The 22,770-nt window shown below is 39.6% G+C and overlaps 1 protein-coding gene across 8 annotated transcripts in view; it reads left to right on the top strand.

Annotated features, from left to right (window-relative positions):
• Window positions 1-22,770, top strand: part of TNRC6A (trinucleotide repeat containing adaptor 6A) — a 97,596-nt gene that overhangs the window by 45,682 nt on the left and 29,144 nt on the right. For 5 of the 8 annotated variants that reach the window (XR_016036604.1, XM_055409700.2, XM_055409699.2 and 2 more), the window contains 5 exons: window positions 6,358-6,762; window positions 16,508-19,084; window positions 20,308-20,484; window positions 21,188-21,363; window positions 22,446-22,478. Coding sequence is in view for 7 of the 8 variants with exons in the window: in XM_055409700.2 (XP_055265675.2) it covers window positions 6,358-6,762; window positions 16,508-19,084; window positions 20,308-20,484; window positions 21,188-21,363; window positions 22,446-22,478 (3,368 nt within the window). In the remaining variant the exon portion in view is untranslated. The remainder of the gene's footprint in view (window positions 1-6,357; window positions 6,763-16,507; window positions 19,085-20,307; window positions 20,485-21,187; window positions 21,364-22,445; window positions 22,479-22,770) is intronic. The other 3 variants (XM_055409705.2, XM_055409704.2, XM_055409703.2) reach the window with 1 other exon arrangement.

The raw sequence follows: 22,770 nt of genomic DNA, 5'->3' as shown, positions 1-22,770 counted from the left end.
ACACCACAGACATTTGATGCAGAAGAGGAGATTGTATGTGGATATAGCAGGGTTATGAATCTGGAAAAGTGGTAAGCAGGGGCTGTGTTAAAGACTTTGCATTAATTCTGAGAGCACTTTAAAAATATGGATAACATAAGGCAGAGGTTTGGGCAAAGAGTGAAAAGAGGGCGGGGTGGGACCAACAAGGAGACCAATTGGGTTTTGCATGATTGAACTGATGAGTCTAACCTATTCTGAGTCTTACCATTTCTTATTTTATAGCTTCATACCTTCTATTTCTACTTGTATGTTGAATGCCAAACCCATATTTTTAGTTCAGACTCTTACTGAGTTAGAGAACCATCTTGCTCCCAACCAGTTAGCATTCCTATAGCAGTGGTTTTCATAGTTTACCTGAGGACACGTGAGAGGCTCCCTGAAGCGCTCTTGAGACCCACAAGGTTAAAACTGTTTCCATAATAATAGAAAGACTTTATTTGTCTAGTTCACGTTTTCTCTCATGAGTGTGAAGTTTTCTAGAGGGTACATAATGTGCAAATCACGACCAATTGGATGCAGAAGTGGTTGTAAGAATCCACCTGCCTTCTGTTAAGCCAGATGTTAAAGGGATTTGCAAAAACATAAAACAATGCATGCTTTTTTTTTTTTTTTTCTTTTTTGGGGAAATGGTTGTTTTTTCAAAAAAAGAACTTTATAAAGGATTTTCTTAACGATTTAATAAATATTTTTCAAATTTCTTTAATTTTCTAGCATAGTAAATATCTATAGGTGTAACCCATATAAATGAAAGATTTTTGGTGTTCCATATTTTTTAAATTGTAAAGGGGTCTTGAACTAAAAAGTTCAAGAATGGCTGTCCTAGAGTAATAAACCTAACAACAACAACAAAAACTAATTAAACTCATTCTTTCACAGATACTTCCCAGATTTAATTTTTTCTCTATTTCATATCTTTGTAAATGGTACCACTCTCTACTCAAATTCCAGGCCAGAAACCTGGGGTTCATCTACCCTTTTTACCTAAATGGTAATAGTAATCACTAATGCTTACTGAATACTAACCATGTGCCAGATACAGTTTTTATTAATAATTGTTTACTTCCATTATTGTGTTAAAGCCTCACAAAAACCCTATAGGTGTAGGTGTTAGTATTTACCTTTATTTTTCAGATGAAGAAAAGGTACAGAGGGAATAGATACCTTGCCCATGGTCATGTAGCTACCAAGTTGCAGAGCCAAAATTTGAATCCAGCCAGTCTTAATCCCAGGGACGGGGAGCCTGGTGGGCTGCCGTCTCTGGGGTCGCACAGAGTCGGACACGACTGAAGTGACTTAGCAGGAGCAGTCTTTTGAACCTGTACTTCTTTGTTCTGTAACAGTTTATGCAGGATAGATATATGTTTCTTGAGGACTTTATTTACACACACACTCCCTGTGAAGTCATCTGGGCCAGGTGCTTTTTAGAGAGGTAAATCTTGCAGGATCTTTTAATGTCTTCTACTGTTATTATACCATAGGATCTTCTACTCCTCTGTGAGCTCATTTTGGGAAACTATTTTGTAGGGCAGAGGCTGGAAAACTATATCCTGCAGGCCAAATCTGGCCCACTGCCTGCTTCTTTATGTGAAGTTTTGTTGGAACACAATCATATCCATTCATTTACGCGCTGTCTGTAGCTGTTTTTTGTGCTACAGCAGCGAGTTGAGTAGCTGTAACAGAGACTGTATGGCCTGGAAAGCCTAAAATGTTTACTATCTGGCCCTCTACAGAAAAGGTTTGCCAAGCCATTAGCTGGCTTTTCTGTTTTATTGGTATATATTACACATAGTATCTTGTCTTTACAGACTCTCTATATATGAAGTTAGGTGTTTTTTCTCCCAGTCCTATTTATATTTCTTCTTTTATTTCCCACATTGTTTGGGATTACTAAAATTTTGTCTGATGTATTAGTAATAGTGTTAGTGTTGGTATTTGATCTTATGCTGTGCCCTACAATAATTTGAATAGCATTTGATTTAGAGAGATGTTTTGTAACAGTGTGCTAGCTTTTTAAAAAATGAAGTATGCGTGGTAGTTTTGATCAAACTATCTGATCCTGATGGATGATTTAATAATTTCTTCATTTCTTTTGTGCTAATTAGTCTGTTTTTTCTGCCTCTTCTGGAATCTTGTGGTAAATAATTCCCTCCTCCAGTTTTTCTAATTATTTATGAGTTGAGCCTAAAGAAATATCTTAATTTTAGAAATCATCTCAGTTTTTACATTTTCTTTTTTAAAAAATTAGGTTAACTGGTAGTTTACTTTTTTCGTAAAATCATGCTTTGGATTTATTGGTTCACTGTTTTGTATTTCAAAAAACTTATTGAATCAACAGTGTAAAATATTTCAGATCAAAATGTAAAATTATAGCGTATATTGTTTATAGAGTTAAAAATATTTGTGTCATGTATTTAAATCTTTATTTGCTTATCGATTCGTGTTTAAAGTCATTGGTTTCTGTTTTTATCTTTACTGATTTCTTATCTCTTCTTTTTGTTGGATTTTTAACTTGAGTTGGTTTCTTCACATTCTCATTCCCTGGTTTAGTCATGTCTTAAAATTTATTGTGTGTATTGTTTTTATGATTTTTTTTTGATAGCTCTAGAGTCCTGGTATTTATATCCTCTTTAGCTCAAAATTTATTTGAATAAGGCAGTTTCAGTTGCTAGTTTTTCCAGTGTGATTACATTGTAGTCCAGAAATATCATCTGTATTATTACTACTTTTTGTAATTCATTGATATTTTCTTTAGTACTGAATGGTATGTGTGTGCACTTCCTGACTATTTCATGAGTAATTGTCAAAAAAGGTGTTAACCTGATTTCAAGGTGTATGGTTTTGCTTTTTTTTTTTTTACAGTTTTTCTTTTCTTTCTTCACTTGGTTTACATGTTTTGATATTAAGAATTGATATATGAAGGTTCTTAGCTGGTTGTTTCTTTTTAGTTGGTTTCTTAATCAATATGCAAAATCTTTATAATGCTTTCTCTTTGAATTTTAAGTCTGCTTTCATCTAAATTTTGTTAGCATTCTTGTTAGTGTATCTGTCTCTGTACTTTTTTCCACCAGTTTTCCTGAATTGTTTTGTTTTAGGAGTGATTTTTGCAGTGTATCCCTTAAGTTTGTTTTTTTCTTTTCTCAACCCTTTTTATGGTCTTTATTAACTAGTTAATTTAACCATTCACATTTTTATTGTGATTACGGATATTTTGAGGCTTATGCTTGGCATTTCATTTTGTATTTCATGTTAAGCACAATTTAAAATAATTCTCTTTATTGCATCTTCTGTGTCTATTGAATGGTTTTGTCATTTTTCCTTTTTCTGATGGTTTAGATAGTTACTGACATAATTAATCTAAACTTTACACGTAGACAGTAGCCAAAATTACTCATATTTATTTCTGTTACCCGGCAGCTCCACCCATACCCTGGCACACCTGCATGCACTGTTAGCTTCTTTATTCTTCACTATGACATTTCATGTTTACATCTGAGATTTTACTTCAGATTATGTAGTTTTACAATCAGTAGTTATGTCTCAATGTTTTTTGCTGGCATCACTGAAGTTTTCTGGCCCTAGAGACTAGTATCTATCAATATTTAAGCCTCTTTTTCTCTATGGCACTTTATTGATGAAAAATACAGGAGTTCTTTGAATTTTTGAGGTAAGTGTGGGGTTGCTGGGTGACCAGTGTAATACTGCTTCTGAATTCCTACTCACTTCTATAGTAGCGTTGGGGTTCTTATATGTCTTCATGTAAGTTATCTTCCTACTTTCTTGAATGTATTAAAGAACACTTCCCTGTTGCTATCTAACATAAATAACATCTTGTTTGAGTATTAAATTGTTGTCACAGTCTTTTCCCATTAGGAATAAAGTGGTGGACAAAGTTAGGTTTTAGCAGTGGGTAACTATAAAACTTTAAGGTTACATTCAATTGCCAGATACAATACTGAGTTCAGTACTAGGCATGTAAAAGCAGAATTAAGAGTTTTTATGTGCCTTGTAATATCATAGTTAACATATATTGGTCCTCTTGGTTTCAGATATATTTTAGAGTATTCTAGTTCCTTATTTTCTGCATGACAAAGGAATATACATTATTGTTACATTCTAAGAGCATTAACTTGTCTAGGAGACAAGATTTTCATACATAAAGTAATTAGACCTAGAGTACACTGGGCCCAAATTGTTAATAAGAGACTTTTCAGTCATCAAGAATAGAAGGACTTTGAAGCAATAGTTGGAATATTTGTAATCTTTCTAAGGAATTCCTCCTGAACTACAGTTTGTTTTGTATTACTTTAGAAAAGTCAAAGTCAGATTTTAAAAAAATAAGAGGTCAAGATCATATATTAGTAAGTATCAGTGATATAAACTAAATCCTCCAGCTGTTAGAGAAAGAAGATAGTAGTGAGGCTAGACCATTGAATGAGAGGCGGCTGTAGATCTGGGGGCTTCTAAGAGGAAGTTTAGTGACTTGGAAACAATCTAGGTAACCAGTACTTTATCACAGAATCATATACATTGTAGGCATTTGATGAATATGTCTTTTATTTAGGCTGTAGTATGGCTTCTGTTTACTCTTTACATTATGCTAGATATTAGACCAACACTGTCTATATCATATAGACAAGGAAAAAGATACAGAAATAACCTAGCTCGTGCGTGGTGCGGCTGTTTAGTTTCAGGCCTGGTGCTCTTAACTCTTGAAGAGTTTTCTCAGTGTCCTCACCAATCACATGGAGACAAATTGCTGTTTAAAACAGTGGCATCTGCGAAGCTGATTAAATTGCTACAAAAGTATAAAGTGGTATTGTGTCAACCATTAAAAAATAGACACCATGTATAGGCATTTTATTGCAGATTTGGTTCCAGGCCACCACGATAAAATATTGCAATAAAGCAACTCATGAATTTTTTGGTTTCCCAGTGCATATAAAAGTTATGCTTACTCTGTCCTGTAGTCTAAGATATTTAATAGTATAATGTCTTTAAAAAGTGTACATACCTTAATTTAAAAATAATTTATTGCTTTAAAAATGCTAATCATTAGCTGAGCCATTGTGGGTCCCAATCTTTTTGCAGCACTAACATCAAAGATCACTGATCATAGTTCACCATAATAAATATAATGAAAAAGTTGAAAATATTGTGAGAATGACCAAAAGGTGAAACAGACTGACAAAGTGAGCAGATGCTATCAGGAACAAAAGGCCGCCAGTAGACTTGCTTGATGCAGGGTTGCCAGACACTTTTCATACAAACATGCAGTGTCTTCAAAGTGTGATAAAGCACAGTAAACCAGAGTATGCAGCTCAGCCTTATGTTTGGTGCTCTGTAAACATTATTAACATACTCAACCTTAGGATAGCTCTATGAGCAATAGGTGTTAACCCTGTTTCACAGAGACCACAGGCTCAGGTTTATACAGCTTGTCCAAGGACATAGAGCTTTTTAAAGGCATCGCTGGGATTGAAACCTGGGTCTGTCTGGCACCGAAAGTTCATAGACCATGCTGCCTCTCTGTAGTTTTAGAGATTGGGTATAGTTTCCCTGATTTAGAGTATTTCCACCAGTTATATAATCTCTTTTAGGAGTCCAGAAATTCACTGTAGTTTCCAACTGTTTGTACCGTAGACAGATTGTGTTTCTCCAATTTGCTTAAGCCAGCATATTAAAATTATTTCTCTAGTTTAGGTTAGTCTCACAGATTTCATCGTATGATCTTTGTATTTCGTCCCTCTTCTGAATTTTTCTTATTTGATTCAGATTTTACATTTTAATAACAAAATCAGTGTTAACCTTGTCTTTTTGTAAGGGAACTAGCAGGATTATTTTCTACCTTTACTCTTGTGTGGTCTTTCAAAGATGAAAACTAGGGATCAAGCGCATTAAGAAGGAGGCAAATTCAGAACAGTCGCCCGGGACTCGAGGACTCTTTAGGGATTACCAGAACTTCGTCGTCTTTGTTCTTGTAGTTACTGTGAGTCACGGAGTTGTATGATCAGTGCTTGTTCTCTAGTCAGAGGTGACAGGGAAAGAGGTGGTGAGCCGAGCTGTCATCCAGGACAGGGAATGCTGATAGCTGTCCATTCCTTTATCGGATAGGTAGTCAGCCGAAGTAAAAATCTGATGCTTGGCAGTGGTCCTTCCCAAGAAAACTTGAGCCCATGAATGAGGATACCCCTGCACACGTAAAGAGTCTATTCCTTTAGGATTGTTTTCCTTGGGGCCTTTTTGCTTAGATGGCTTGCAATGGAGGTACACTTTACTGGCTAATCTTTTCCACCCCTTTTCTTTTGTTGGGATTAGTGCCAGAACAGATAAAGCCCAGTGTAAGCCAGCTTCAGCCTGCCAACTCTAATAACGGCACTTCCACAGCAACCAGCACTAATAATAATGCCAAGCGAGCCACAGCCAACAATCAGCAGCAGCAGCAGCAACAGCCGCAACAGCAGCAGCAGCAACCGCAGCAGCCGCAGCAGCCACAGCCGCAGCCGCCACCACAGGCCTTGCCTCGGTATCCCCGGGAAGTACCACCTCGATTTCGCCACCAGGAACATAAGCAGCTTCTAAAGAGGGGTCAGCATTTTCCCGTCATAGCAGCAAACCTGGGATCTGCTGTTAAAGTGTTAAGCAGCCAGTCAGAAAGCAGTGCTTTAACAAATCAACAGCCACAAAATAACGGAGAGGTGCAGATCAGCAAAAACCAGTCAGGTGAGAGAAGGCATTTCTTACGAGACTCCAACTATCATCGTTAGCAGTGTAGCAAGTTTATAAATTCATGCCTATTTGGTGATGTTTCTGTATTCATCAGTATCTGGGTTGTAAAGGAATTCTGTGCAGGAACTTGTGAATGGGGAATCTTAAAATGTTTCCTGTAAGTTCACTGTCACTCTCCCTTCAGATCTTAACCCATTTTAGTAAACAGCTTATAGAGCTGAAGTTATATGCTAACCAGTTGTGCATATTAACTGCATTTAATCCTCAGCAGCCCTGTGAGGTATCAGCTGTTCTTATCTCTGCTTTTCAGTAGAGGAAACTGAGGCACCACGACAAAAATGGCTTGAGGTCGTCGCTTACCGCATGCCGTAAGAAAAGACCACCACCCGTGAAAGTTCTTTTCAGAGCGCGTGCATTCAGTTATTATCCCAGCATGGCTTTTCTCAGCCCATTAATGATTGTGAGGCAGAAAATAAGTTCAGTATGTGACTACAGTTTTCTCAGAGTCCAGTTTATTTCCCTGTGTGCTGACGATTGGTGTGTCCATTCATTTATTGAACTGTTTTGATGGTTTTATCCCAAGCCATGTAGAGAATTGAGGATAATCAAGATTCCCGCACATGAAAACAGTAGCAGACCAGTAACCAGCCCAAGTCTCTGGAGCCAAAAGGACCTGGTTTTTTAAGTCCTGGCTCCACTATATACCAGCGTGTGACCTTGGCAGATCACTTAATTGATCTGTGTGTCCGAGTCTCATCCGAGAAGCCTTTCCTAGCTGTCCCAGGTAGTTACTCACTTTCTGCCTCTGTGTTCTCTTCCATACCAGGAACTGCTCTGTACTTTATCATCCAGTATTTCACAGCTAATAAGCAGCAGAGCCTGCACTCACACTGAGATCTGTCTGACTCCAAAGCTGTGCACGTAGCAACCACGCCGTGCTTTGGCAGCCTACTGGATGTGATAGGTGAGGAGGCAGAGGACACACATGTGATTTTCTGGCATAGGTAATTAGAGAAGCAAGTTATTGGAAAGGATACAAACTTAAATCATCAGCCCGAGTTAATACTTACCCCTACACACTTAGCACTGTGTAAGCTTGACCAAATGACCTATCAGACCGTCTCTGCTAATCGGTGAAGTGTAGTGCCCCGTCTGTAAGGTTGCCTTGCGGATTATGCTCTGTGACATGTTAAAGCAGCTAGTTTCGGGTCAGATATTTAGGCACTGAATGACTTATTTTCCCTGAGAGTTTGCTAGAAGGATCTGTGCTTTTCAGGAGAAAGAGTCTGGTTGAGACATGTTACGTCTAATGCCAAGCAATTAATAATTTGGTTTGAAGTTCCTCTAGGAAGTCAGGTTGGAAGCAGTTGTACTGAGTCATCAGCATCATTGTGGTTAAGACTTCGGAGAGGTTATTTATGCAGCCAATTCTTGAGTACCTACTGCAAACTAAGCAATGGTGGCATATTTAACAAACAGGAAAGTGGGATAATAACTTTAGGAAATACATGTTGAATATGATTTTCAGTTGGGGACATGAAAGAGTAACGCTGTTTTTGCAGTGGAAACAATGGGAGTACAAGAATTTTCTCAAAAGATTGGTATGGGTCAAGAAACCTAAAAGTGTTATGGGTATACATTCAGGTGAAAAGAAGCCTAAGATGTGGACATAGGAAGACGTCTTCAAAAAAAATAAAGGGCTGAGAAGGAAAGATATCCCAGCTGTTTCTAAAACAATTTCACAAAGGTGGACAGTGTTAATGTGGAGGCTAAGATGGAAACAAGACGGGTACAGCAATCTGACTAAAATTCAGAATTAAATCCCCAGACAGAATGCAGATGCAAGCAAAGCATTCTTCAAGAGAACCAGACTTGTGCTTTTGTCTTTTTTTAAACATTTGTGAATCCCCTTTTACCAGCATAGTTTCATATTTATGTTAAAAAAATTTTTTTAGGTGCTACTAGTAATGATAATAGAAACATAATGGAGCCTTGGATATCTGTTTATTAGAGGGGACTTCTTATATAAGTCCTGGCTCCTGAAGGGCTAATAATAAATAATAGTGACAGTAATAGTGACTAACCGTTATGGGGTGCTTATAACCCACACACTGTTTTAACATGTTTAATTTTCATTTTACAGATTAGAAAATAGCCTAGTGATCAATGAAGAGCAGTGTACTGGGCAATATAAATAGCATGAATGATAGCCCAGAAACCTGATAATTGCATGTTGTGAAATTATATGTAGTTCAGAAACGTGGGAACACATCCTTAACTATCTTGGTCTATTTGTATTTGACTTTTTTAGTTTTCTGACCAGAGAGAGGCGATGGAGTAGATTTGACATTCAAATTGATACATACAGTAGCACACAGAAATTTACTTCAGAGTTGTCATAGTAAAGATGAGGAGTGCTGGATACACTTGCCTTGGCTTCGCAGAATGCACTTCTCATTTATTCACTGCAGTGGAGGGGAGGGCTAGTGCCTCGTCTAAATAGAGGTCACGCAACTAAATCCTTCATAGGACGAAAAGAAGCTGTGGGAACTGCGGTAAATGTGTTCATTTTAAGGTTCTCTTGAGCCCTGTGCTGGTCAAACCGCACAGCTGTGCAGGCGGAGTGGCCAGCCTGTGGCTGTGCCGCACGCGCAGAGCGACGGTTTCAGTCACTCTCTCTCTCGCCTTAAGGTGCAGGACCCTGCTGCTCCCCAAATAACCCTTGAATCTGGGGGGACTAATGTGCTTTGCCAGGGCTGGCGGCAGTGTTGTTCTTGTGGGCCAGAGTGTTCCAGGTCACATTTTATCATCAGCTGACGTGACACATTCAGAAAAACAGATCAGCAAACACCCATATACCCTCCACTCAAATCCAGCTGTTGTTAGGACATTATATGTACATAGACATGCACACATGTGCCTTAATGTTCACCGCTCTTCACCTTTATTACTTCTCCAGATAATTTTTTAAAGAGTAGAGTAGTCTTCTATACAACTGTGACACCACAATCACCCTTAAGCAAAAGAGGGATATTTTCAGCAGTATCCTGTGATACGTAGTTTGTATTCAGAGTTTTGCAGATGGTACCAGGAATGTGTTTTAGTTTATAGTGAGGTGCAACTTAGCACACATACATATCATTTATATAAAATATAAAGCTTGCAAAACAACATTATGCCTTGCATATGAATGAATTCAAATATAGCATTTTGTGTGGTTACTACTCAATTACCTACTGTGGGAGAAACGAGATATAATCAAGAGAGTGTACACAGGAGTGTTCCATTATGTTAGTAGCATATTTCCTAAGGTGAGGGGTATGTGAGTATTTTTGTATTAATACTATAGATTTTCCTGTGTTTCTTTCTTTCTTTTTTAAAAGAAACGTAAAGAAATGTGAAGTATAATGGTGAATTACTAAAAATTGGGGCTGTTTTAATGAAAACTGTTAATATTTAAAGTTACCAGAAATGTTTAAAGGTTAAAATACTGTCCATCTACCTGTGCTCAACTGTCTTTTTAGTGCAGTAAATGTATATCCTTGCTGTCCTGTGACTTCTCACTCCAAGTGTGTCCCATGGTCTGTAAACATATTTAAGTCTTTACAGGCTTTAAAAGAAATTCCTTTAAACTCCCATTCTCTTGGGATTATTGTAGAATTTCTGTTTACTTTCTTTTAGAGTGCTTAAAAAAATAATCTATACTTGGACTCTCTAATACATTGCTTCAGTCCTCTGTCATCTGGCTTCTGCTCACTTGATTAAAATAGTTCTTGCTAAGGTTGCTGATCTGAATGCCAAATCCAGACTTTTTAATTGTGGTTTAAAAAGCAGACTTACAAAAAACCAGACTTACCCATTTTTATCTCAATAGATATCTACATTTTTTTTTTAATCATTGACTATGTTCTCCTTTTTAAAGCCCTTTCATTCTTTCATTTTCCTTTGACCAGTTTTCAGACTTTATTCCCTCCCATGGCTTTGTTTCACCTCTCTCCCCAGTTTTAGGTTTCATGTTTTCTGGATGTCTTCAGCTGATGTTGGGCCCTTCAAACTCAACATCCGAAATTGAACTCAATTATCTTGCCACGTACTGGTTTTTCATTCTGGATCCCATTGCGCGAAAGGGTGGCACCCCTGTCCATCCACTCACACGTCTAGAAATCTTAAAATCATGCTTCACTCTCCCTCTTCTTCATGCCTCACAGGCCACTGGTGTACCATGCCCAGCTGGCTTTCAGTCCAGAACAGCTCTTGGCTTCGCTCCCTCCTCTGCACTGCTGCCGCCATTGACTCAGTTCAGACACGCAGCATCTAGTCTAGAGCAGCAGCCCTAGGAGTGTCTTCTGTAGCTGTGTCCCACCATCCTCACCCCGTCTCTCAGACCAGAAACCAGTCATAATCCATGCATTGCATCTGGTTGTGGTCCTCTTTTGTCTTTAACCATCTGTAACCTAGGCTCTCAGCCTGTTTTTCTGGAAGGCTGCTACACCTATTCATTTACATGTTATCTATGGCTGCTTTCCAGCTACTGTGGTAGAGTACTCACCACAGTGGCTATCTGGCTGGCAGAACCTAAAATATTTGTTAATTGGACCTTCACAGAAAACCTTTGCCAGCCCCTGGACTAGGGATTAGAATAACTAAGGAAAACATTTTTCACTTTCTCACTCAAGTGCTATTTGAAATTGTGCTTCTGAAGTTCTCTCATATTCCAAATGATAACATTTCATACTTCCTGGAAATGCTGAAGGCCTTTCTTTCTGGTGAAATTGGAAGTCTTTAAGGCAGAAAGCATATGTTTGACTATTCTGTTTGTTACATGATACATATTTAACTTAGAAAAATGTATGAATTTTCCTGGATCTAAGTTCTTCGTGAATGAATTATGCAGTCCCCTTGAATTCTCACCAGTCTTTGCTTTATCCCATGTACCTTCTTTCTGAATAGGTGCTGTGTAATACACTGCTATATTCTTCTTCTTCTTTTCCTTTTGGCCATGCCTCCTGGCTCACGGGATCTCAATTCCCCAACCAGGGATTGAACTCGAACCTTTGGTAGTGAGAAAGCAGAGTCCTAACCACTGGACTGCCTGGAATTCCCTCCCACCCCACCCCCTTTTTAAAAAAATTGAAATATAGTTGGTTTGCAGTGTTGTGTTTCTGCTGTACAGCAGAGTGAATGAGCCACATGTATACATATCCCCTCTTCCTTGGATTTCCTTCCCGTTTAGGTCACCACAGAGCACTGAGCAGAGTTCCCTGAACTAAACAGTCAGTCCTCACTAGTTATCTATTTCATACATGGTAGCATATATATGCCAATCCAGACCTCCCCGCCCCCCTCGCCCCTTTTGTCCATTCGTTTGTTCTCTCCATCTCTCTCTGTTTTGCAAGTAAGTTCATCTATACCATTTTTCTAGGTTCTGCATATCCTTTTATATATATATATATATATTCTTTTTGGGGTATGGTACTAGAGCTGCCCTCAGTCTTCCTATCATAATTTTGTATGAGAGTAGGGTGCTGATTTTAGATTTCTAATGTTTTTTTCTCAGTTAAATGCAGCCTTCCAAATCTTGGTTTAAATTTTTTATTTTGTGCTACACTGTGAAACTGAACTGTCCACTTTCCTCCCACCAGTACAGGGGTTTACAGTCTCACTGTCCCTCACGATTTCCTGGGAAAGCGTGACTGTCATCTTCTACGTCCTAATGTTGCTGTATGTTTATCTTCCAGATCATTTGTAATGGTGGATTCTGGCTTCCTTGTGTGTTAAGGGAAGTGTATTATTTGACTTCTTTCAATTCTGAAGTAGTCTCCAACCGTGAAATGCTTTAGTTGTGATCGCTGAGGAGTCCTGCACTTTTCGCCCTACTCCCCCTGCCTCGCCCCCCCCTACACACACACACTCTGATTTTTCTGTCTAAGCTGAAGTGTTTTTCAGAAGAAAAAGTGGTCTTTGTGACCTATCACTGGTAAATACAGTTTTTTGAGGTAGCCTCTTAATTTATGCTTTTGGGAAAGTATCAGATATGTTCCAGATTTTAAATGGAGTTTTAACTAATAGTTACTGATGGCATCTCTTATTTTCCTAAAATACATGGGCATACACAGCAAAAGGCAGGTGTGGACCATAACCCCCTCCAAACTAGGTCATGGCCAGATTGTGAGAAAGTTTCACTACCATTAAAGATAATAGAATTCTTTTGCAAAGTGTATTCTGCTGTTTTCTGGGGCGTTTTGCTCTTGATGTATTCAGGCATTTAAAAAAAAAGAAAGGAAAAAACCTTACCTTTCTTGTAAGTAGCCAAGTTTGTTTGGTTTTTTTTTAATGGTTTCTTTGCTTTTATGTATACAGAATTCTCATCACAAATTCATGGTTTCATCTTTAACACTTGAATCATTTGGATTTACTTTTGATAGATCATCTCATTTACAGAATCTTTAAAAGTATTGAATATTCCTTTTCTTTAGGTGATTTAAAATGCTAACCTTTGGCATATAACCTTAGATAATATACTTGGGTCCATTTCTGGATTAATTTTTCTGTTCTTACATACTGTTTAGTGCCTGGTAAAAGTTTTTTAATACACTTATTTGTCTTATGTGAATTTTTAAATTTTTATATCTCTTTAATCAAATTACAGACTCTTGTTAGTAAATTTTTATAATTAAATTAAACTCTGAAGGAATATTGTTATATCTTCCTATTGAGCAAGTTTATATTTAATCAGGTTATCTGCTATGACCTGCAATAAAATTTAATTGAATATTTTTAACTTTATTTCAAATCTTCCTTAATACTTTTTGTGGTTCCTATAATTAGGATCCTTTTCCATCCCATTTTCTTGTTGGTTATTCTTGGTGCATAGGGAAAGTGGCTTTTTACATGTTAACGCTTTCTGTTTCTTTTCTACTAATCTTGACCTCATTAGGGGGTCATATTTCATCAGTTTGTGCTTCTAGCACAGAGTTGAGTAGTTGTATTGATAACAGATTCCTGTCTTTTCCCTGTTGTTAGGGGAATGCTGATTATGTTTCAGTGTTAAATCCCAGGTCCATTCCTTTGTTTTCAACTTGAGTAGTTTTGTCTGTCTTTCTCAGTTTTATTTTCTTATTCCTGTTGAATGGGAAGTGGCAAGACACACGCACGCAAATAATAGATCAGAAGTACTTTTGTTACAGACCATGGCTTGACTGTTTTCGATTTGGAGAAAAGTGGAAGGTTTGGGACTTGCCGATCTGGATTTGCTGTTCACAGTAAAGAATCAAGGATAAATCTTAGGTTTTAGGAAACTTACCAAGATGAAGAAAACTGGAAAAAAAGCAGGCTTGTTTTTTTCCTTTGAGAAGAGGCACCTGTGGAGGTATAATCTAGGCGTTAATAACCTTTTTGAGATAGCTAAGTAGAGATTTAAACACATTGGTGTATGGTTTCTAATTTTGCTCTTTATGAGAGAGGTATGGTAGAATGAAGAACTTGGGAGATAAGACTGAAAATTATGATAATCATTGATACATATTAATTAGTGAAAAAATAATGGCCCTCATTTTTATCTGAATCAGATACAGTTCAAAGCAATTTTAGTTAGCAATCATTTAATCCTTACAACTGTGTGAGGCAGCTGCTATTACTATTCCCACTTTATAGATGAAGAATCCAAGGCACAAGAAGATTTGAGGATCTTACCTGTAGTCACACAGCTGGTAAATGACAGAGCGACTCTTAAACCCAAGCAGGCTGGCTTCGAGAGTTTTGCTCTGCATCATTGTACCAAACTGCCTTTCATAGAGCACTTATTTGAAGCCAGCAGTGAGCTGCATACTTTACGTATGAAACTAGGTTAACTAACAACCAGGTAAAGAAGTCCGTATGTACTGTGTGTATCCCCATCTTACTGGTGTGGTCATACAGCTACTACACAGACTTCAGTCTGGGTATCTCTAGAGTTCAAGCTAGAGCCACCCCGCTTTTTTACTTTAGGATGAACTCTGACTTTCTCACCTTATTTTCTACAGCCCTTGAGCCTCCATTTCTTCATCTGTAAAGTGAAGGTAATTCCTACTCTAGGGTTGTTTCAGGGATTCAGTGACAGCATACCACATAAAGCACGTGCTCCAGCATGCTGAATGATATTGCCAGCAGTGCAGGCACTGGTCTGTTAGTGAGACTGATGTTTCTGTGTCCTTTATTTCCTGAGAAAAATCCTCATGGGCACTGGAAGATGAAAAGCTTTCCTTGGAAGCTTCGAACTGCCAAGTAATTTTTAATTAGAGTGGCAGTCAGCAGCACTTAGAGAACTTCTGAGAAAATACATGTATTTAAGGGGTTATGTATCCATGTTCGGTCTCTGTTTAGTCCCCCTCCTTTTATTTTTTTTGCTACTCTTTCTAGCTCTTTACTTTTTGCTGCTTAGCAGTTGTGCTTTGAGAAATAATGATGCATGTTGAATCTGATTTTTCATATCAGCAATACCCTCGTGGGCTTTTCTGGTTCCTCAGACAGTGAAGAATCCACCTGCAATGCAAAAGGCCTGGATTCATCCCCTGGGTTGGGAAGATCCCCTGGAGAAGGGACCGACTACCCACTCCAGTATTTTGGCCTGGAGAAATCCATGGACAGAGGAGCCTGGCAAGGTTACTGTCCATGGGATTGCAAAGAGTCGGACACAACTGAGTGACTTTCACTTCACTATACCCTCATAATGAGTGATATTTTACTTTCTGGGCTTATAGCACCTAGTGTTTGGTTCATTATGTTTGGGACATGACTTAAGCATCTGTATTACTTTCAAACACTAACTATGATTCTGATAACTTCTGTAGTATAAAGGACTGCAATGTGAACAACCCCCTGAGGACCATCTAAATTCCCACATCTTATCTCTGAAGATTCCTGACTTAACCAGATTCTTAAACTGAATGAGTGATGCATTTGGGAAAATATTCTAAGCAATAAAATAACTAGATGATAATACATAGCAGTAAGTCTTAAGTTTATCGGATTATATGACTAGTCATTAATGTCTTCGATGTCAGCAGTTGAATTTTTAATCATAACTTTGATCTTTAGCATATCAACTGTTTTCTGTTGTCTTCTAATAAAAATGGCCCTTAACACATTTTTATGAAGGCAATATTTCTACTTGTGTGCTGTATTTTTCAGATTGAATTTGAACACTAATGAAATGCAAATATAATGGAAAAGGCTTTATAATTCTTATAAACTTGTTAAAATACCCAAAACAGTTGTGTGAAATAGCTATTCTAAAAACATGTGGATAGAAAAGGATTCCTGATATATTTCTAGTACATTTCACCAAGTTTGGCTTGTCCACTTGTCATTCCCATTTGCATCCCAGCCCCTTCCTTCCTGAGGTTGGGCCTCCAAGCCTAGGTTGCACCATCGTCCTAATAAATCATTTCTACCTTGTCCTTCCTGACTCCAAATTCTTTATTTGCTGATATGTTCATTCATTCATTCACATACATATTGAGGAACTGTTATGTTCCAGGTACTGCTCTATGCTCTTGGAATAACATAAATGAACAGAGCAGCAAAATTCTATGTGGAATTAATTATTGAATATGGAAAGTTGGTGGCTGGGATATAACCACCTCCCTTGTAATTATATTGCCAAGTGTTATATTTTGTTGAGGAGCCATACACATTTATAATACATTCATCATTTTTTTCCAAACATTTGATATATTTTTGTGTTTCTTCTTTATTCTAGATATAAACCACAATACTTCAGGATCCCATTATGAAAATTCGGAGCGGGGACCTGTGTCGTCTACAAGTGACTCTAGTACAAACTGTAAGAATGCTGTTGTGAACGACTCCCCTGAAAAAGAAGCATGGCCCTCAGTCCCTGGCAGTGATCCGGAGTTGGTTTCAGAATGTATGGATGCTGATTCTGCCTCCAGTTCTGAATCAGAGCGACACATCACTATCATGGCTTCAGGGAGCACAGGTGGTGAAAATGATGGCCTTCGGAATAGCACTGGACTTGGATCCCAAAACAAGTTTGTGGTTGGTAGCAGCAGCAATAATGTGGGCCACGGAAGTAGTACTGGGCCGTGGGGTTTTTCCCATGGAGCCATAATAAGCACATGTCAGGTCTCTGTGGATGCTCCTGAAAGCAAATCAGAAAGTAGCAACAATAGAATGAATGCTTGGGGCACTGTAAGTTCTTCATCAAATGGAGGGTTAAATCCAAGCACTTTGAATTCAGCTAGCAACCATGGTGCCTGGCCAGTATTAGAGAACAACGGACTTGCCCTAAAAGGGCCTGTAGGGAGTGGTAGTTCTGGTATCAATATTCAGTGCAGTACCTTAGGCCAGATGCCTAACAATCAGAGTATTAACTCTAAAGTGGGTGGTGCCTCCACCCATGGTACCTGGGGAAGCCTTCAGGAAACTTGTGAATCTGAAGTAAGTGGTACACAGAAGGTTTCATTCAGTGGTCAACCTCAAAATATTACCACTGAAATGACTGGACCAAATAACACTACTAACTTTATGACCTCTAGTTTACCAAACTCCGGTTCAGTACAGAATAATGAACTGCCTAGTAATACAGGGGCCTGGCGTGTGAGCACAATGAATCATCCTCAGATACAGGCTCCCTCGGTTGTAAATGGCACTTCCCTTTCTCACCTTAGCAATGGAGAGTCAAAAAGTGGAGGCTCTTACGGTACTACATGGGGTGCCTATGGTTCTAATTACTCTGGAGACAAATGTTCAAGCCCTAATGGCCAAGCTAATGGTGACACTGTGAATGCAACTCTAATGCAGCCTGGCATAAACGGGCCTATGGGCACTAACTTTCAAGTTAACACAAATAAAGGAGGAGGCGTGTGGGAGTCTGGAGCAGTGAATTCCCAGAGTGCATCCTGGGGAAATGGTGCAAATTCTGGAGGAAGCCGAAGAGGATGGGGAACTCCTGCACAAAACACTGGCACTAATGTGCCCAGCGTGGAATGGAACAAACCGCCTAGCAATCAGCATTCCAGTGACAGTGCAAATGGCAACGGGAAGAAGTTTACAAACGGATGGAAGTCTACTGAGGAAGAGGAGCAGGGTGCTGCCACATCTCAGACAAATGAGCAAAACAGTGTGTGGGCCACAACGGGAGGTGCAGTGGAGAGTGAAGGTAGTACAGAAAGCACTGGACGCCTCGAGGAAAAAGTGACCGGGGAAAATCAGAGTCGAGAGAGAAGAAAAATGGATCAGCACACGTTACTCCAAAGCATTGTAAACAGAACTGACTTAGATCCACGTGTCCTGTCCAACTCTGGTTGGGGACAGACTCCTATTAAGCAGAATACTGCCTGGGACACTGAAACATCACCTAGAGGGGAGAGAAAGACTGACAATGGGACAGAGGCCTGGGGAAGCTCTGCAACACAGACTTTTAACTCAGGGGCATGTGTAGATAAGACTAGCCCTAGTAGTAATGATACCTCATCTGTATCGGGGTGGGGAGATCCCAAACCTGCTCTGAGGTGGGGAGATTCCAAAGGCTCAAGCTGCCAGGGGGGATGGGAAGATGACTCTGCTGCTACAGGAATGGTCAAGAGCAATCAGTGGGGGAACTGCAAAGAAGAGAAATCCGCTTGGAATGATTCGCAAAAGAACAAACAGGGATGGGGTGATGGACAAAAGTCAAACCAAGGGTGGTCCGTCTCTGCCAGTGATAACTGGGGAGAAACTTCAAGGAGTAACCATTGGGGTGAGGCTAACAAGAAGTCTAGCTCAGGAGGTAGTGACAGTGATAGGTCTGTTTCTGGCTGGAACGAACTCGGTAAAACTAGTTCTTTTACATGGGGAAATAACATTAATCCAAATAATTCGTCAGGCTGGGACGAATCTTCTAAACCGAATCCTTCCCAGGGATGGGGAGACCCTCCAAAGTCTAATCAGTCTCTAGGTTGGGGAGATTCATCAAAGCCGGTCAGTTCTCCAGACTGGAACAAGCAACAAGACATTGTTGGATCTTGGGGCATCCCGCCAGCAACAGGCAAACCTCCTGGTACAGGCTGGCTGGGAGGGCCTATGCCAGCCCCAGCGAAAGAGGAGGAACCCACGGGCTGGGAGGAGCCGTCCCCAGAATCCATACGTCGCAAGATGGAGATTGACGACGGGACTTCAGCTTGGGGAGATCCCAGCAAATACAACTACAAAAATGTGAACATGTGGAACAAAAACGTCCCAAATGGCAGCAGCCGCTCAGACCAGCAAGCACAGGTGCACCAGTTGCTACCGTCTGCAGGTGCCATCGCAAACAAAGAGGCAGGCAGCGGCTCCGGTAAGTTCTCGTTTTCCGCAGTCTTGATTGTTTTTCATAGTACTTCACAGCAGCAGGAACCTGGTTTCAGTTTACTGTTTTGGGATGTGCACACAAACCTTTTTCTTTTTTTTTAACTCTAATCCAGGAGAAGTTTGTAGGGAAGAAGATTATGGGGAAGGTGTTACTGTCAGGAAACGGCTCTGCCTTTGGTAGTATTGGCTGTGAATCCCACATACTCCATTCTCTATCTGGAAAGTTATAGAAGGCAGAATTGGAAAAGGGATGTCAAGTGGGAATACTGTACGCTTTCCTCATCTCAGTTCTTCTGACTCGAGCCGTTACATTTTGGTTTTATTATTTGACTATCCCCAGAAGTAAAACAAGTACCTATAAGTATAGTCCTCTAAAAATGTAGATGCTGTAATTGACCACAGAAGGGATTTAAGTAGGCATGTTGAATACAATGTGTATGTGTGTGACAGTGACATTTTTCATTAGTTGTCATTGAGATGTGCTGTCTTTTTAATGGAGGTTTCATTGAATAATGATCCTGTTGGATGTAGAGACAGAAGTGTTTTCATGAACTAACGTTTCAGCACCTAATTCTTTTTTCTGAGTATTATTAATTTAGATTTAATTCTTAGAAGAAATGTGTGTGTATCTAAGCAGAAGGCTGTTGTGGTCCCTAAAATTGTTGTTTTAAAACAATGTATTTATGGCTTGGCTTTGCCTTTGTTGATGATGGTTGGCTTTAAACAGCCTAATAAATTTTAAGAAGCGTTGTCCAGCATATGCAAGTAGGATGCCTACCTATCGTTAGCCTTATATTAAATTACATTTTCCAGAACAGTGATGTTGAAAGGTTGTACTTATAGTAAAAGTTTTATACTGTTACCCTGCTTGATCACCTGCTTTAATTCACTAGGTTTGACTCAGAATGACTTGGCTTTTCTAGGAATAAATTTATCCTCAAAGGAGGATGACTTGCCATAATTAAGATTATTCAAAAGAATCTGCTGTGCACCTAGAGGGCAATTCTGAAAGAAGAGGTGAAAAAAATTATAGTTAGATTATAATAATGGAAAATTATTTGTCTTCTTTACATGAAACAGAGGCCATCCTTTTTGCCCATCACAGCATCATTATTTAAAACACAAATGTGAAGGTCTTCTTTTGTTTCCTAAGTATTCCTTATCACCCCTTCAACCTGCTGATGACTTCTTTTCCCACACTTTCTGAAGGCTGGGGTGAGCCCTGGGGGGAGACTTCAACTCCAGCCACAACTGTGGATAATGGTACTTCAGCCTGGGGTAAACCCGTAGACAGTGGGCCTAGCTGGGGCGAACCCATTGCTGCGGCATCCAGCACATCCACGTGGGGCTCCAGCTCTGTTGGTCCACAAACATTAAGCAAATCTGGTAAGTTACTGGTAATTCCTGGTTTCCGTTTCATAGCAGTGGTTATCTCACTGTCTGTAATTAAGCAATTGGATGACGTTTATGACGTTGATAATGTATCCACATATTATCATAATTGTCAAGCAATTTTCATGCTATCCAGCGCAAGAGACTGAGTATAATAGTCATGGGGACACATATCCATGTGGTCTGGCTCAGGTACCAGACAGGTCCCTAAATACTACACAGAAAATGAACAGAGTTCAGGAAGGACCCTTAATATTCATACAGACATTGTTACTATTCTTGTAGGGATTCCAAAGACCAAGTATAGAGATGAGATACTTTCTGCTTCTGACCTGCATGCTGTACTCTTGGGCCATTCTCCTTAAAAATATGTATTAAGATGAATTTTTTAAAATTCCATGCATCCTCGTGGCCCTAAGCAAATACGAACATAAATGCTACCAGTGTCCCATGTTTAGGAACCCTCTAATTTGTAAGAGCATGAGAAGTGTTTCCTTGAAAATTTTACTAAAACTAAATTCTTGTTTACCTTTTAGCTCAGTATATAACATACATTTTTGCCATGCAAACCTGGGAAGGGAAATAAAAGAGGTTTTTTTAGGTTGTCCCCCAACTCTGCCCCCTTAATGAGTGCTCATCCTCCGGAAAGAATTGTTTGACTATAGCATGTTTCTTTTTGTCGCAAATCCACAATCAGGGCCAAAATCTATGCAAGACGGCTGGTGTGGTGATGATATGCCCTTGCCTGGAAATCGCCCCACTGGCTGGGAAGAGGAAGAGGATGTAGAGATTGGAATGTGGAATAGTAATTCATCTCAAGAGCTTAATTCATCTTTAAATTGGCCACCATATACAAAGAAAATGTCTTCGAAGGTAAACATTTCAAGGGCAAAGCCCTTGAAACTTAAAATTCCAAAGGTAGTTTCCCCACAACAGGTAATGTGCTTGCCTACCTGTTTATGGCAGTCAGTATAGTCCAGGCAGTCCCCAACTTAGATAGAGCTTACTGTGTGGGCATCCACCTAGAGAGACCTAGGACCACGGGAAGGTCCTTTCTCCCCGCTCTTGCAGCCTGGCATCTCTCTCCTTCCCCTGCACCATGCTACCTGGGGCAGCCCCTCACCCCGGATGGTGCCTGCAGTGGGGCACATGTTGCCGCCTCCCATCCCACCTCCTCGCCTGCAGCCCTAACCTCCGTGTTACCCAGAGTTACCGTGCTCCTTATTTGTCCCCCACCTTTGTCCCTTCTCTACTCAGTAAGGTCCTGGGACAGAAATCCCTAGGAATGAGTAGAGCGTTTGGTTTTGCCTTTATATGTGGACAAATCTTATTCCAGACCTGGCTCTATATCAGAATTGTAAGGCATTTGTTACAAGTATTATTTCCTATACCCTAGGCCTACTGTTGTTTTGGAAATTGAACCAAGTTTCTTGTTCTCAACAAACTCTCCAAATGTTTCTGATGCAGAGCCAGGTTTGAGAAGACTAGTGTCAGATTTTCTTGGGGCCCATTTTCAAAATATGTGCTTAGTGTCCCCCCAGCTGATTCTGGTATATCCTTTCCAACCTGTTTGAGAATGAATTCTTTTTGAGGGATCTTCGAAGTCAGATACCAGTAGCTCATGGCCAGGGTCCCTCCCTTTTGAGCCTGGGATTCTAAGTCTAGGACCTTCCATTTTCACTTTTAAGACTTTTCTTCATTGGGCTGCAGTTGCCTACTGCCTCACCATATAGCGTATGAATCATTTTCCCATATTTTACATAAATCATTTGATCCTCATAACCTTCTGAGATAGAATACTGATAGGAATTTGAAACTGGAAAAGGTGGTGGCTTGCCCAGAGTTGCATAACTAGTAAGTGACAGAGCAAGGATTTAAGTTTAGGTCTTCCGATTCCAAACCCTGTGTTCTTCCCACTGGACCATGCTGTTTTGTGACTTTGTCTTTCCTTACAGGGTCTGAGTGGCAAAAAAAGGAGAAGGGAAAGGGTGTGTAGCCTTTTTACTCTTTCTCCTTTGTTTCTACTAGTAAAAATCTTTTAGAAAGCAACTGCAAATATTTATTTAGCCTCTGCTGTGTCCCAGGTACTGTGCTTAATGCTGGGGATTCAAAAACACTAGGATCAGAGCATACTTCAAGGAGCTCAGGATTTCGTATGGGGTGTGAGGAGTGCTCTAAGAAGTGTAAGCTTGAGTTTCGAAGATGCCTGGGAGTAAGATGTGTTAGGAAAAGTGGTAGCCTGAAATACAGAATGTGGGGGGATGAGGTGACAGTCTACTC

This window comes from Moschus berezovskii, chromosome 27 (assembly GCF_049115385.1).
Source record: "Moschus berezovskii isolate FMDL1 chromosome 27, NW_MosBer_1.0, whole genome shotgun sequence".
NCBI classification, from domain to species: domain Eukaryota; kingdom Metazoa; phylum Chordata; class Mammalia; order Artiodactyla; family Moschidae; genus Moschus; species Moschus berezovskii.
This window is presented reverse-complemented; position numbering and strand designations above follow the sequence as displayed.